General features: G+C 55.7%; 1 protein-coding gene across 1 annotated transcript in view; it reads left to right on the forward strand.

Moving 5' to 3' along the window:
* The first annotated feature begins 2,807 nt into the window (after positions 1 to 2,807).
* Positions 2,808 to 16,579, forward strand: part of WDR4 (WD repeat domain 4) — a 31,476-nt gene continuing 17,704 nt past the window's right edge. The window contains exons 1-6 of the mRNA XM_030835503.2: positions 2,808 to 2,943; positions 4,751 to 4,816; positions 5,813 to 5,956; positions 12,373 to 12,529; positions 13,113 to 13,225; positions 15,651 to 15,711. Coding sequence (XP_030691363.1) covers positions 2,855 to 2,943; positions 4,751 to 4,816; positions 5,813 to 5,956; positions 12,373 to 12,529; positions 13,113 to 13,225; positions 15,651 to 15,711 — 630 coding nt within the window. The 5' untranslated portion in view covers positions 2,808 to 2,854. The remainder of the gene's footprint in view (positions 2,944 to 4,750; positions 4,817 to 5,812; positions 5,957 to 12,372; positions 12,530 to 13,112; positions 13,226 to 15,650; positions 15,712 to 16,579) is intronic.

The following is a 16,579-nucleotide window of genomic DNA, read 5'->3' on the forward strand; positions in this document are numbered from 1 at the left end:
ACCCTGTATTGGCAGGCAGATTCTTAACCCCTGCGCCACCAGGGAAGCCCCTTCAATTAGATTTGATTAAAATTAAAAAGGTAGATGTTATCATGAAATTTGATGAAAAAAATCTTGAGGAAAATAAGTCTTGTTGGCACAAGTACTATAAGAATTCAAAGTATGAGGCAAGTGATTTATCAACTCAAAGACTTCAAAATGCTTAAGTTTTGTTTACATCTGATGGTCAAGTACAGATCTTTAAGTTTTCATTTATAGCTGCTCTGCGTCTTTTGATACAATGCAGGATTCCTCTTAAGTCTTTATTATTTTTCCTCCAAATAACAAATAATAAAGACTTAAGAGGAATAGTGCAACTCCAAAAAAATTGTAGTTATTTCTCGAGGTTGTAACCTATAACATGAAAGTAGTGAAGCTTCAAGGTCAGTTTAGTGTTTGTTTGTTTTTTTGCGGTACGCGGGACGCGCAGACTCAGCGGCCATGGCTCACGGGCCCAGCCGCTCCGCGGCACGTGGGATCTTCCCGGACCGGGGTACGAACCCGTGTCCCCTGCATCGGCAGGCGGACGCTCAACCACTGCGCCACCAGGGAAGCCCCAAGGTCAGGTTAAATACGCACATTACGGTTAATTGTATCTGTTAGAATGTGTGTTACAGAACATTTAAAACGATGTAAACCACGATTGTAAAGAAAGTTAAATTTGCCTGCAAGCCTGTGATGACTGGCTGCCCCTTTCTAGGATCTCTGTGCTCTTGGTATTGTTATCCCACCCAGAAGAGAAACTGTAAATTCACCTGCGGGCCTGAAAAATACCCCACACCATGAAAGTATGGACTTTCACTGTACCGGCTAGATTAGCTGAATAGAAATGATGTTTATAGCCGACTCACCTTCAGAAACACTGTGGAGCCTCCTGCTTCCTCTGCTTTCTGCCCAGCGTCAATCCCTCCTTGGAAGCTCCCTTGCGATGATCTCATGTGAGTCTCCGGCTTAGCTCCTGCCCCTTCTCCCCACCCCCAACCTCCCGCCCCCAGCCCTCTGCGTTCTCTGTTCTGTGATACAGACTCTCTTCCGTAGTCTGCCTCCATGAAAGCCCCTTTTACCTCATTGCCTTAAAGGAAGCCCAGCTTTTCCCAAACATTCTGCTTTTTTTTTTTTTTAATATTTATTTTATTTTTGGCTGCGGGTCTTAGCTGCGGCACGCGGGTTCTTCCTTGGGATCTTTGTTGCGGCACGGGGGATCCTCCATTGCGGCATGTTGGATCTCCACCGCAGCGCGTGGGCTCCTCATGGTGGCACGTAGGCTCAGTAGGTGTGGCACGCAGGCTTAGTTGCTCCGCGGCACGTGGGATCTTAGTTTCCCGACCAGGGATCGAACCTGAGTCCCCTGCATTGGAAGGCTGATTCTTAACCGCTGGACCACCAGGGAAGTCTCCCAAGCATTCTGCTTTAAGTCTGGGTGTCAATTCATCCTTGAATCAAACTGGAGGTGGGGCTGAGTCAGGCAGAGTTTCCATGCCTCATGCCTATCGTAATTCGTCTTATGCAAAAATAGCTGATCTTTTAAGACTGCCAATTAGTTGTTCCATTTATTTACTTAGCAAATATTGAGCACTGACTTCATGCCAGGTTTTGTGGTGCAAGCTGGGGCATCGATCGGTGACTTGCCAATTTAGTAGGCATCAGTCCCTGCCTTCATGGCGTTTGTAGTCTGGAGACAGACATTAAACAAGTTATCACGGTGCTGTGGATGCAAATAATGGAAAGTCAGGAGAGGCTTCCCTGATTAAGTGATGACTCCACTGTGATGAAACTGAGTGACTGGAATTAACTAGGGACATAGACAGGGTGTGGGGAGAACATTTCAGGCGGAAAGAATAGCACGCGCTAAGGTCCTGTGGTTAGCAGAACCATTGTTCCAGTGAACGGAAGGGAAGTCACGGCTAGAGCACTGAGACTGAAGCGGGCCTGGTAGGGAAGGAGGCTGCAGAGTCGTTAGGAGGCAGACCACACTTGGTCTCATAGTGGAAGATTAGGATTTGGTTTCTGTACTGAGAACAATGAGAAGCCACTTGTTGATTTTAAGCAGGGAATTGGAACTGTGTTCTGAAAAGGTCCCTCTGGCTTCAGTGTGGAAACTGCATGAGGTGGGGGTGGTGGGGAGACAAGGGCGGATGTGACACCAGTGAGCAGTGAGACTCCTGTGGGCTGTGTCGTGGCGGAGGCCACGGAGCTGGAGAGAAGGGGCGTCCAGGAGGATTTATGAGATTAGATGAAGAGTGTGGAATATGGGGGCGGAGAGTCCCGAGAAATCATCCCGCATAACTGATGCCTGGTGACCCACTCCATGAGCATAAGAACACAGGAAAGGAGCCCTATCTTGGGTTGAAAAATAGCAGTTCAGAGGCTTTGCGTTTCGGGCGCGTCTGGCTTATCCTCCCTCAGCTCTGAGCCCACCTCTGACACCGTGTCCTCGACCTGGAGGCAAACTCAGACCCTCTCACTTTTTGAAGGACCAAGTAGGTACCAGGCCGGCCAAGTCGCCCGGCCACAGCGTGAGAAAGATCCAGAACTGGCCCTATGCAGTCTGGAGGATGAGACGAACACTAAACAAGCAAGTGTATTCCATCCGGACAAACGCGATCAGCAACCGACCCCAAGCCACCAGAGGCGCGAAGGCCAGCTTGCGAATTTTAGGGATACTGCACCTTCTGCGCATGCCCGGGGCTGGCGCGTTCGCGGGGCCAGCCCGGATGACGTCTCCTCGCGGCGTCTACGTCTGACGTCACTTTTCGGCGCTGGCAGGAAGAGGCGCTAGGCGGCGCACGTGGGTAGCTGCGCGGCGGGTGGGTACATGGCGGGTTCTGCAGGGCTGGCGCTGTGCGGGCATGAGTTGGTGGTGCGGGGCGGCAGCCGGTTGCTGGCCACCTCCACTTCGAGCAGGTGAGGGGTCTGGGCCTGGAGCAGGAGCCAAGGCTGCGGTCGCGCGTCGGGGCCCTGAGACCCCGGCTCTCCCGCACAGCCGGGGTTGCACCCGCCTTGGGGTGACCCCGGGGAGCCCCGCTACTACCTGTGAGCTCTCCGTTGCCACCTGGGCCCGGCCGCGTGCCTGCGCCGCGGAATGTCCGCTCTCCGCGCTTTTCTCCCAAGACCCGCCCAGGGCCCCCCTAGCCGCCTGCCCAGGGCCCCGCGCCCTCCGCGGCGGGTCTGCGGCGCTCTTTGAGGGTTCGGCGCGAGACACTTCCGGGCTCTGCGGGGTCCGGGGGACGCTGGTCAGACCCTCTCTGGAGAGAGGGGTGGAACACTTCCGGGCTCTGCGGGGTCCGGGGGACGCTGGTCAGACCCTCTCTGGAGAGAGGGGTGGAACACTTCCGGGCTCTGCGGGGTCCGGGGGACGCTGGTCAGACCCTCTCTGGAGAGAGGGGTGGAACACTTCCGGGCTCTGCGGGGTCTGGGGGACGCTGGTCAGACTCTCTCTGGAGAGAGGGGTGGAAGGCAGCCCTTGGGGAGAGGGCTTTACTCCCGGCCACCAAGTTCGGCGTACCCCCTCTCTCCCCTCCCTCTTCCTGCGTAGGTGCCTGTTTCCTCCTCCCAGCCCACATCCCTCGATCCCGCCCTACTTGCCCTTCGGGGCTGGAGGGTTTTATCTGACACCTCCTCGCTCGGGGGGTACTCCAGAGCCACTGCGCGCACCTCCCTAGTGGCCCATTACAAGGTCTTGCTTTTGCTTTCCCTAATTTCACGCTCCTTCCTTATCGTTCCCGGGATTTTTAAATCAGTAAATGTTTGTTGGTCGAATAGTCTTGACCCAGGAGCTTCTTGGATATTAGTAGTGGTAAGTTTCGGCCCCTGTTTTCTTTCCCAGGGTAGTTTTGATTCTTCCATACGTGAAACAATGTGTCTCTCAAATGTAAAGATACTCTCTGTGTTCTTTGTTCAGTGTTTGGTTTCAGAGATCCAATAAGATGTTAAGTTTAGATTTCACAGATTTATTCACAAACCTCTTGTCTGGCCCAGGTTATTTTGTTTTAGAGCCTCGGGGTCTAACACATGCCACAGTGAGAGACGGCTAAATTAGACTCCATCTGGTTGCTTCATTCCATACCTTTTGAGGAAATCTAGTGGCTGGCTGGCACAGTTTCTGGCTTGGAGGACTGTTTCGCTTCCTGCGCTGCAGTGTGCCACGTGAAAAGAGTTTGGCTGCAGTCACTTTAAAGGCTATAAATTTGCACGATGTCTTCTCTGTGCCAGGCACTGGAGGGGGAGCTCAGGGTCTGATAGGGAAGGTGGGCGGCTTCTATACTGGTAAATGCTTGGCAGCCATGGGAGCTTTTCTGGGGCAGATGAGACATTTTTCTAAACAAGTAATGGCGGTTTTAAACGGGTACAAAAGACCCTCTGAAAACTCAATACCATCAGAATATAACTTGTTCTTACATAGCCATCTTGCACTGATGTTCTGGTTATCAAAGGACGGTATATTACTTCCAGTTGAATTTTTGTCTTCATTTATTTCACTTAACTGACTTTTATGGACAGACCATATCAGTTATGTATGGCAAATATAAATAGGTTAAGCAAATAAAGCTCCTTAACTGTTCCCTGAAATATCTTATGGAGACAGTTTCTTGTGGATAAGACCCTTAGTGAGTATGCAAATACTGTTTTGATCCAGGTTAAAAAAAAAGAAATGAACATTATAATTACCGAAGTGCTTCCTTTAAAATGTTTTTGTTATTTTTTTCTTTAGTGATGATGACAGCCTCTTCATATATGATTGCAGTGCTGCAGAAAAGGAGGCACAAGAGCATAAAGGGTGAGATGGTAGGGGAGCCTCTTCAGGGCTGATGCATGGTTTGAATAATGGGACCGTTCAGTCTAAGGAGTAAGCTGCTGTCTTATTTGCTGAATTCTTCATTTCTGTTACCCGGCTGTGTGGATAAACCAGGGACCACCTCAGGAGAGAAATGTGGAACTACCTTTCAAATTCAGCATTAAGAATATTAGCAGTTTTTAAAATACTTTAAATTCGTTTTTGTCAGTAATTAACTATTTTATTGGCACTTTGAAATAACAGGGCAATTTTAAATGCATTGAAAGCAGGTATATGAAATTAACTTTAGCTAATTGAAAGATAAAAGTAGAGTATGGTTTTTAAAAAATTTTTTATTGGAGTACAGTTGATTTACAATGTTGTGTTTCAGGTGTACAGCAAAGTGAATCAGCTGTACATCTATATATATATCCACTCTTTTTTAGATTCTTTTCCCATATAGGTCATTACAGAATATTGAGTAGAGTTCCCTGTGCTCTGCAGTAGGTCCTTATTAGTTATCTGTTTTATATATAGTAGTGTGTATATGTCAATGCCAATCTCCCAATTTATCCCTCTCCACCTTTCCCCCCTGGTAGCCATAGGTTTGTTTTCAGAGTACGGTCATTCTGTATGGTGGTTTTCTTTAGAAGAATCAGGCTTGGGGCCCACTTTATTTTTCTTAATATGATTTGATCCCTGCCTCTAGTTGTAGATCAGTTCATGTCCTTGAGGGAGTGGGCCCCTGAGGGTCTTTGCAGCTCAGCCCTTGGGATTCTGGTGTGCATGCTGAGAGACTTTTCTGTTTAATTAGCTTTACTCCTTAAAAATTAGAGTGGTCTTTAACCTCTCCGTGTCCCCTTAGTATGTTTTATGTTCTGGCTACGTGAACCTCATCACATTTTCCACGTCCGATCGCGTTATAAACGCACAGGGCTGGCTGGAGGACACAGCCTCACTTGCTGAGGTAAGGCCTGACTTGCCCCCTCTCTTTCTCAGGGAGGACGGACAGCCCGTGGATAAGGGGAGTGACACGGTTCTGGCGTCCACCTTCTCCACGTCCGGCAGCTATTTCGCTTTAACTGATGACAGTAAGCGTCTGATTCTTTTCCGTACAAAACCATGGCAATGTCTGAGTGTCAGGTATGAAATGCTAACGTGGAATCACTACGCTGTTGAACGCACGGCTTACACTTGCATGCCAATAACAATAGTGACAGTAGCGATAGTGTAAGAAGCTAACACAGAGCACCAGTTCTGTGCCAGGAGCCGTTTCGAGAGCTGTACTTGTGTTAACTGATTTAATTCTCATACCAGGCCCGTGAGTGGGGCGGCGCGGGGCGGGGCGGTGTTCTCACCCACACCGCTGCTCAGGAAGCTTTGAAGCAGCTCCAGTCACTCAGCTCAGCTGGGCCCTGTCCTGGTCACTGGCTACAGAGTCTGTGCCCCTGGCCACTGTGCCGTCGTGCTTTCCAAACACTGTTTCTCCAGTCTTGTGGTGGCAGAAATAGAGAATGCCAGCATGCCCCCTGGGAGTGTGTCGGGGGCTTCGTGTAAGTTAAGGCACCTGGGCGACGTTTTTTTTTTTTTTTTTTGCGGTACGCGGGCCTCTCACCGCTGTGGCCTCTCCCGTTGTGGAGCACAGGCTCCGGACGCGCAGGCTCAGCGGCCATGGCTCACGGGCCCAGCCGCTCCGCAGCATGTGGGATCTTCCCGGACCGGGGCACGAACCCTTGTCCCCTGCATCGGCAGGCGGACTCCCGACCACTGCACCACCAGGGAAGCCCTGGGCCACGGTTTTAACTTGGTGAGTTTTTAAGTCGGTGCACTTACTTGAGTATCTCAAGGGCTGGGGGCTCAGCATTGATGGGAGATGATGTCAGTAACTCAGCAAGAACATAGCTGTCACTGGGCCTGGGTGTTTCCTCTTACCCAGCAAAGTCCTGTGCGTGCTCTTCTGACTTTTTGTTCTTCTCCTGCGTCTCTCTCCATCATTTCCTCAAGGGAGGGGGCGCTGTGGTTTTCTGAGCTCTTGCTTCCCGAGAGCTTCCTTGTCTTTGGAGAGGAGGTGGGTGATGCTGACAGTCGGCTGGGGGCAGATGTAAATGCCCTTTGGCTTTGATACTCTCTTAACTTGCGCCTTCTCTGTTTCCTTAGGAGGGTGCAGGCGGGCTTTATTTTGATTGTTCTTTGACATTGATGGAAACACCCACACGGAGCAGAGCCGGCCCTTCCCCTTCTTCTTGCCTCCCTGCGGGCTGCAGGGTTTAACTGCCCTTTCATAATCAGAGATAAACGTGTGCGGGGTTATAACGCTCTAACTACTGAAGGGCCAAGGTCAAGGAATTTCCTGTTGTAGCCGACTCACACCTGTATTGGGACAGCTACACTTCTAAGATTTCTATCTCATCTTATTTGCTAAGAGACGGATAAAAAGCCAGATTCCAGGTGGCATCAAAAGCAAGGAGTACCCACTCTGCCCTCGATTCCAGTCAGGTCAAGAATAAAGTCCAGTAACATTGCTTCGTTTTTACCTTATGCGTGTTTTTGTGCATTAGATAGGCAATAGATGGTCATGTTGTAAAAGCTTAAAACAGAAAATTAAAAGGATGCACGGGGCCCTGCGCCCGCGCCTCCAGCGACCGCGCGGCCAGGTACAGTTTCCAGCCCCAGAATGACTTCTAAGTGTGTGTTGCCGTGTAGCCACAGGATCATTGATGATGAACTGCTCCTTCCTGCCGATGTGAATTCACATCACCCTTACCCGGAGAGGCCTGTGAGGCAGCATCTTCCTGCCAACACAGCCGGAACATCAGCGGGTCACTTAGAGCACAGACGATGTCCTGTGTTTTCGGGGTTCAGCATTGCCAGGAACGTTGGGGTTTCTGACCCTGAGCTCCCCCACAGGGATCCTTGCGGGTAGCCTTGGTTTTGCTTCCACAACCTGTAGGGAGCCGGGAGGGCAGGCCCGCGACAGTGATGGCAGGTGATGGTGGCTGATGAGGCAGCCAGGGCTGCCGTAACGAACACCACAGCTTCAACAACAGGTATTCAGTCCTCACAGTTCTGGGGCTGAGGTCCAAGATCAGGGTGTCAGCAGGATTGGTTTCTCCTGGGCGTGGCTTGTAGATGGCCACCCTCTTGCTGTCTCTTCACATGGTCATCCCTCTGTGTGCTGTTTTCCTCTTGTAAGGGTGCCCATCACACTGGATTGGGGTCCACCTGGACAGCCACATCGCACCTGAATCACCTCTCTAAAGGCTGTCTTTCCAAATACAGCCACATTCTGAGGTCTGAGGGGGGGGTTTAGATTCCAGCATGAATTTGGGGGGGGGCACAGTTCAGCCCGTAACAGTAGTTAATCTCCTTTCTTGACCCTGACTGCTGACTTTTGTCTGTGGAGTCTCCATACCTTACGTCAGGTTCTCAGAAAGGGGGCTTTGCCCCAAAAGATGGAAATCAAACGATCTAAAGGAATCTGGCAGTAGTTCTTTTGCTAAAGTAAAGGCTGTCCGGCGGTGCTTCTGGTAGGCCCCCCAGGGTGCCTCGGGGACATGCAGGCTGATTCTGCCTGCAGCGGGATGTATCAGAGCTCTGATCGCCCTCCAGGGACATCCGGAAATCTGCGTCTGACCCCCAGGTTGCCGAGGGGACCTGGGCAACGATCAGAGGACCCAGGGGATCAGGCCTGGGTCAGAGGAGACTTGTGGTCTTCAGGACCGAAGGGCGTGTTGGAGGTGCACCCGATGGAGCTGATGGCAGAGATGTCTGTGCTGGTCAGTACTTTGTGAAGAGTAGCAACTGCGTGCAGTCCCGTCGTTTTCTTGACCTTCCCTCTTCATGGACGTTTCTTACCTGCGTTTCACTTGTTCTGCTCTTTCAAAAAGTGCTTCAGTGAATTATCATATTTTCTCAGACGTAACTTTTCTCATTTATCTGTAAAAGTTGCCAAAACTGAATTGCCAAGTCTGAAGATGTGTATTTGTAAATTATGTCGATGATCACAAATTGCCTTCCCGAGGGGTTTTCCCTTTACCCCCGGAGTGCAGGAGCAAACACCGCACCCCCCAGCGCTGAGTAGCATCTAACCTTGGGCCTGGGGCCGTGTGAGAGAAAAGTGGGACCTTGCGTGCTTGCCTCGTTAGGAGTGAGGAGAGCAGCCTTACCCTGAAGAACTGCTTGTACCTTGTGAGCTGTCTTACGCCCTTTGCTTTTCTGCGGGGTGGTGGTTCCTTTTCCCTTTGATTCTCTGTTGGGGAACTTGGGTTTTTCCCATTTGTGTTAAACGAGTCCATCCACTGCAGCTGCCCTGTCACCCGGCCGTCCCACATAGCGTCGCGTGCTGAGCGAGACACTACGGGTGAGCCTCGGCCGACAGGCTCCCCCAGGCCGCCGTCCAGAGCTGCCACGGGCGTGCTTGTGTGCAGACCTGCCCCTGTGGGGTCTGCGGGAGGGCAGCTGAGGGCAGGTTCGTAGGTGTCCTGTCTGGTCCCTGGAGCAGTGTGGTTTCCTACCACAGCAATTTTTTCCATTCTCCCCCTTGAATTTTTGTGGTTCATGAAAAATTTGGGAACCTCAGAGAAGGCCAAAGTGGGAACAAAAACAAATCACTCTGAATCTCATCACCCAGAGATCCCTAGTGGGAGACACCGCGCGGCACCTGCCTTCCCCCTGCGACACTTTCTTCGCGGGATCTGTTTCTGCCCCTGGAGACCTGTTTTGTCGTCCTAGAGATCACCTCCTCCCAGGCCGTGAGGCCATGGGCCTGACCTCTCTTCGGATGAGGGTGATTCTTCACCGAGGGGGTGTGCCCACTGTTAGGGCTCTTGACCCCTGGGTCCCTCGCAGTCACACTGACCACTCCTGCGGGGCTCTGGCTGTTCTAGAAGGGTCCTGGCTCGTGCAGGGTCTGAGGAGGGAGCAGGGGTCTGCGTGGCGTCGGGCTTCTTAATGAGAGAGTTTAGGTGAGGCCTCCCCGGGCGCGGGGCAGGGCGGGTGTTCAGACGCCTGGCCCCGTGACCGTGCCTGGGTCCCCCTACCCCGAGGCCTGTGGGTGTGGACTGAAGGGAAGGTGCTGTGTTGTTTTGTCTCTGGAAGGTTGTGTGTCGGGGCTTCTTTCCACGTGAGACCCAATAACGCTCGGGGCCGTAGACCTTAGCGGTCTCGGTGCTGGGCGTTTTCCCTTTAGTCGTTCTCTCTTGGCTTTTAAGTTGATATCAACAGAATAACTTTGTGTAGGAAATGCTTGCATTAGGTGGTGTGGAAGGCATGATGTGATTGGAAGAAATTAAGGAGCCGGATTACAACTGCAGGACCTCCCTCGTGTTGCAGCCTTTGGATAATGGGGCCAAGGGGCTGGGCCGGGGCGAGCCCAGGGCAGGGCTCGCGTGTCTCCCGTTGCCTTTTCCTGTGCGTTTACCCTGAGCTCAGCGCCTTTCCTCTCTGATTACGCTTTTGCGGGAGAGCAGGGTGAGTTGAAGTCGCCGGGGCGATGACATGCAGTGGGCGGTCCCCCCCATGCTGGTCTAGTGGACGTCACCCTGGAGGGGGTGCAGCAGCTCTTCACCTTTGGGGCACAGACCCCTTTGGGATCTGATGGGCCCCCTCAGAACGGCACCCACCCTCAGTACATCTGACGTCCAGTTCATGCACATTTGACCGGCCAGGGCCCCGAGCGGCTGTGGGACCTGCTCACGGCTCAGAGCTCGCTCTAGCGGCCCTTCCTCTGTCCCTGGCAGGGAGGAGGGGGCCACACCCACCCTGGGGGGGCCTGGGCCTTGAACCCAGTGACTCTGTGGAGCGAGGGAAAGTGCTGAGGCCCCAGACCCCGCGGAGGCCGAAGGTTGGTGCCCCCGGGGCTCGTTCTGCTGGGGTGGCATGGCCAGCCACCGACGGTGCTGTCCGCCACCTGTGTCCTGATGCCCACGGGTCCCAATTCCTACACTTGTCCTGCACAGCTGAGCCACGTCCTAGAATCGTTGCCAGGACGGTTTAGCCTGAGAAGCTGGAAGCCCCCAGCTGGCAGAGGACAAAGGGGCGAGATGCGAGTAGGAATGGGGGGGCTGCAGTGGGGAGGGGGCCGGCTCTGGAGGGCTCACTTCCTCCTGGGGTGGGTGAGCTCATTGGGATGCAAGCCTGTTGCCTCCCGAGGACTGTCCTAGGCCGGTGCCCCCTAGGAGGTCGTGCCTCCCCCTCCGGCCCCCCCAGGCCGTGGCCGCGCTCCGCGCAGATGCTCAGTGGGCCCGTTAGGCTGTGCAGCTGTGTTGCTGGTGCAGCAGAGGCCGTGCGAGTTCTGATCAGTCTTGACCTGGGGTCTGATTCCCTTTCCTTGTTGTTGTTTCCCCACGTTCACGGCATCACGCCTCCTTGCCGGGCTGCACGGGACCGAGGAGTGGGGGCCGTCCAGCAGCAGCCGAGCCCGGTGGCGGTGCCTGGAACCCAGCAGGGCCTCCCGCTCTCTCCTCTGTCCTCTCGCCCCTCCCTCCCGAAAGGCGGAAGGCGGGAAGGCGGAAGGCGGGCGGGGCTCTGATGGGCCCTGCGTGGGGGGGGGGCGTAACGTTCAGTTTCCGTTTCAGGCTGACGTCTGGAGTCCGGCTGCTGTGAGCTGGGTGTCGTCTGCACGGACGTTAGCTCTTTATGGGGACAGTGGGTCTCCTTCCAGCCCTCGGGTGACGGCAAAGCTGAGGCCGGCCCTTCTGTGAAGAGGCCACGCGTGTAGATAAACGGAAGGCGTTTGTGTGTAAAGCAGCGTTATGGCTTGTCTCTAACGTAGGATGAAAAATACGGGCACCTTGTCTCTCCAAACTAGGCTTAGAGAGCCTAGTTTGCTACCTGGAAGACGTCCCAGTAGAAACAAAATGAAAAATGGTAACAGGAGGAACCGGCATGACCCCGACCCGGGGCGAGCGGGCCGGCGGTGGGGCCTGTGTCACCACTTGCGGTTTTGCTCCTCGTGGCTGATGTCGTTACTGAACCGGCTCGCAGACGTGACAGCTCTTGTGGCCCCGGATCAAGGATTTGGACTTGTGATGCGACCCCAGCTCTCAGCATCGCAGCCCTCCCGTGTGCTCACGAGCAGCGCGTGCAGGATCCCGGTCCAGGCGGCAGAGCCGGCGGTGGGTGGGCGGCGCGGAGGGCGGGGTCCTGGATGGGAAGCCACAGGGGCAGGAGGGCCCTCCGCAGCTGTGGTCGCGGCCCAGAGCGCACTGGCGTTTAGGAAGCTGGCTGCTGTTGTGTCCCCCCCCCACGCACGATGCGCGGGGGAGGCCGGAGAGCCCCGCCCCCAGCACTCTATCAGGACAGCCTTCAAACACACCGTCAGGCTGAGCGGGTCTCACATTGGCCACGTAGAAACCCACCGCTCAGATTCTGCCATTAGCACATTTTTAGAGGAAAAGATATTGCGAAAGTAAGTTTTGTCGGAGGCCTTGGCTCTGTTTCCATCCCTTATGTTTTTGGCACCGTCTTCGGTAGCTGCCACATGGCGGGAACCTTGCGGGTCAGCGGGCGGCCCTGGCGACGACCTGTAGAGGCGACCGTGGGCTTCTCTGGCCTTGTAGGACTGTGGTGAGGAGGTGCACAGCCCTGACCTTCACGGCCTCTGAGGAGAAGGTTCTGGTAGCAGACAAGTCTGGGGACGTTTATTCCTTTTCGGTGCTGGAGCCGCACGGGAGCGGCAAGCTTGAACTGGGACACCTGTCGATGCTGCTGGATGTGGTACGTGGGCGACGTGCTTCATTGGCTACAGTCCGGCTCGGGACGAGGAGGGGGCGGCCTGTGTGCCAGGTGGGCGGGTTTGGGCTCTGCTGTGGGCAGGGCCCCGATTTCAGAGGTGAAGCTGGCAGCAGGCTGAAAGAGGACGGTCAAGTTAGGGGCAGCTGCGTGGTCTAGACGTGGGGGAGGCCCAGGTCGGGGAGACGAGGGGGAAGGGTGTGGAAAGAGCAGGCGTCCTCGGAGCCCCCGAGCCATGAGCTGCGCCCCCAGGGGCCCCGAGAGGCCCACGAGGGCTGGGCTGCGGCCAGGGGCGGCGGGGGCGGGGTGGAACCCTGCAGGGGCTCACAGGAACCGGGGGGGTTGTGAAGGACAGATCACCAGGACTCAGTGGCGGGCTGGACATGGGGACACGTGAAAGGAAGGAGAGGAAGGCGACCAGGTGCCGGAGACGGGAGTGGGCGCAGCCGGGCTGGGGCGGGAGCAGGTGTGGGGCAGCTGTGGCCCTCGGGGGACACGTGAGCTGAGGCCTGGGGTGGTGGGGGGGAGCCGGCCATGCTGACCCGCCCCTTCTAACCCTCGTGCACAGGCCGTGAGTCCCGACGACCGCTATGTCCTCACTGCCGACCGGGACGAGAAAATCCGCGTGAGCTGGGCTGCGGCTCCGCACAACATCGAGTCCTTCTGCCTCGGGCACACCGAGTGAGTGTCCCCCGTCCCCGTCCCACACCGAGTGAGTGTCCCCCGTCCCCGCACCGAGTGAGTGTCCCCTGTCCCCGCACCGAGTGAGTGTCCCCCGTCCCCCCACTGAGTGAGTGTCCCCCGTCCCCGTCCCCACACCGAGTGAGTGTCCCCCGTCCCCGCACCGAGTGAGTGTCCCCCGTCCCCCCACTGAGTGAGTGTCCCCTGTCCCCCGACTGAGTGAGTGACCTTATCCCTGTCCCCCCACCTAGTGAGTGTCCCCCGTCCCCCGACCGAGTGGCCCCTGTCCCCGCACCGTGTCCCCATCCCCGTCGCCCCAACTAGTGAGTGTCCCCCGTCCCTGTACCCCCACCGAGTGAGTCCCTCACCCTCCACAGAGGGAGGCTCAGGTTTGAAACGCAGGTGGACCCTTCAGCTGGGGAAGCTGGTGGCGAAGTGAGAGGTGCCTCCTGGGAGGAGGGGACCAGCCTGGATGCCTGGCCTGCATCGGTTTGCTTCCTCATGGGCCCCGTCTAGCTCACCCCTGGTCCCAGGGCTTCAGAACCTTCAGGACCTCCTTCCCTGTTCAGAATGCATTTCCCAGAGGTTTTCTTGGTGGTACCGAGGTCTCAGTCCCCAGTGCGTGGTCACCGCAGGCCAGCATCGATGCCCTTCAGCGCCCGGCAGTAGAGTCAGCGGTCAGTGGGGGTGTGTCGGGGGACGAGGAACAGGCTTCAGCAATTGAAATCGTCCAGGCAGGCGTTGTTGCTCTGTGATCTGTCTTCTGGCAAGTGAGCGCTCCTTTAGTAAGTGAAGTTTGACGTCATGTGAGGGTGGCGTTTCTGAAGAATGTCGCTCTTCTGAGGCAAAAGGCTGATTACAGTTTGCAGGAAGGAAAAGCACTTAGTTTAACTGGCTGAAGTGTTTTAAACTGCGTTATTTGAGGCAGGGGAAGAATTGGAGGGATTTAATTCAATTCTGAGATCGCTCCTGTTTCCTGGTTTTTGAATGGAACGTTGACCCTAAAGGGCGATGGTTGCTGGCTTTGTACGTCACGATAGCGTTGTTTTAGCTTTTATTCAGTTGTCTAGTAATCCTGCGAGCAGAGTTCCTGTGGCCGGCCAGTCCCCCGCCCCGTTGCCGTCTCTCGGGGGCCTTTGCATGTGCCATTTTCTCCACCGGGCAAGCTCTTGCCCACGCTGCCCAGCGCCCTCCTTCACTCAGCTTTCCGCCCGATGCCACCTGCCCTCTCAGGAAGCGCCCCTCCCCCCGGCCCCTCCCTGCTGGGCTTCTCAGCCTGTGCCGGCCAGTTCAGAGCCATGAGCCGCCAGGTCTCAAGTGAGAGGTGCCAGTAGTTAGTGTCAAACGCCTGATTCCAGAGACAGTGTGAAAAAACAGTGTAAAAATAGCTCATTATTAATTTGTTACATTGATTGCAGGTTGAGACGATAACGTTTTGGGTGTATTGAGTTAAGTCAAAACATAGTATTAAAATTAGTCTCACCTGAGTCTGTTTACCTTTTTAGCGTGGTTATCAGCCAATGTAAAGTGCCCTTGGTGACTCACGTCATGGCTGCGGCCGTGTTTCTGCTGGACGGGCCTTTCTGAGCCTCCGCGGACACCCCGGGTCTCCTATGGCCCGTCTCCCACCGAGTCCTAGACTTGGGGGGGGTCTTTGTCAGGTCTGCTCACTGCTGTCTGCAGCCCTCAGCACAGCGCCTGGCACGCAGTAGGTGGTCAGTGGATATTTCGGCGAATAAATGGCCAATTGTTGCTCCTTAAGAGTCTTGGTGAAGGCCCTGGAAACTGTGGTTTCCACTCCTTTCCTGTAAACACATCGAGGTGGCTCGTACCCGCTGTCGTGGACATGCCATTGCGGGGGACACAGGCTGCATTCATCCTGCAACGTGTTCTTGTTCCTTTTTGAGGGCCTTCGGGGAAGGCTGTCCTGGGGAGGGAGGGTGGCTGCAGCCAGGCCGGGGCCCAGGCCGGGGTGAGGCTCCAGGCGGCTGGGATGGGAACCGGTGGAGGCGAGGGAGCCACGGGGGCCCCTCTCCCAGGGTGGTCGCGTTAGAGACGCTGGTGCGCGCCTGCAGCCCCGAGGCTGCCTTCTTGGGGGGCTGGGCTGCTCCGCTGAGGCTTGTGGGTGTGACCCTGGCTGCGGTTGGTGGCGCTGCCCCCCTTCCACCCGGCCCTGCTCGCAGGTCGCCCTGGTGTCACAGGCCCCGTTGAAGCGCGTGGTTGGGCAGCTCCCGAGCAGGGCAGAACCCTGGGGGCCTTCCTGGCTGGCGCGGCCGGGGACTGCCTCTGGGCCCGAGGGACGGGGCGTGCTCCTCACGCAGTCATGCCACCCCTCTCGGCTTCTGCTGGGGTCAGGCTTCGAGGTGGCACGGGCGGGGCAGAGTCACAGCAGCCCGGCTCACCCGCTGCCTCTCTCCACCTGCAGGTTTGTGAGTCGCATCTTCGTGGTGCCAGACCACCCCGAGCTGCTCTTGTCCTCGTCCGGGGTAAGTGCTCTGCTCCCCATGGGCGCCCCAGCTCCCCGTGCTGGGGGTGCAGCCTGGAGCCTCGGTTGGGGGAGGACCTGTCAGCGAGCAGCCCGTCTTCTGTTCCCAGCGTGGTTGGGAGGTCAGCACGTGCCTTTCCCGGGTGGCCGTCCACTAGGTGGTGCTTGTGGTCTGCAGGGTAGAGCCGGCCGGCTGCTCCAGGGCTGTGCGTGTGTGCATGTGTGTGTGTGTGTGTGTGCGCGCGCGCGCGCACTGAGCCAGAACCGGTGTGCAGGGACTCCGGTCTGAGGGCTCCTTACAGCACCATGACCTCGTCAGAACGGTTGGTAGACGGCCCTTTCCGAATCCCAGAGGGACCTGGTTCCCTCCGGTCCTGCCGCTCTCAGCCCTTGTCCCTGACCCGCCCCTGTGTGAGCGCGTGGAGAGGGGCCAGGCACTTGGCCTTGGTGGAAGTTTGATCACCAAGTACAGCAGCTCTGTCCCAGGAGCCGGAAGCCTTAACAGCTGGGTGATTGGCGGCACCTTTCTCTAAGGAACACTCTTCAGAAGGATCATCGGGCAGTACTTCTGCTGGAGTGCAGGTTTTGAGTTCCTAACTGGCTCTGGTTCTTCTTTTCTTTTCAGAAGCTCTGCCCACAGCCCTTTATCTTTGTCTTTCCACCCTTTAGCTTTTTATGCAACTCAGGGGCCTGGGGTGGGCTGGGGGCCTCATGGACTCCTGACAGGCAGGCCTTCCAGGCGGTGGCCACGTCCTATTTCCTTCACCAGGTGTGGTTTCTCACAGGTTTTTACTTTTCCCTTCTCTTGAAAGTGACTTGTGAAAGTAAAGAGAAGAAAATAAATGTGCTGGAGTTCCCAGAGATAGCCA

This window comes from Globicephala melas, chromosome 4, assembly GCF_963455315.2.
Source record: "Globicephala melas chromosome 4, mGloMel1.2, whole genome shotgun sequence".
Taxonomy (NCBI): domain Eukaryota; kingdom Metazoa; phylum Chordata; class Mammalia; order Artiodactyla; family Delphinidae; genus Globicephala; species Globicephala melas.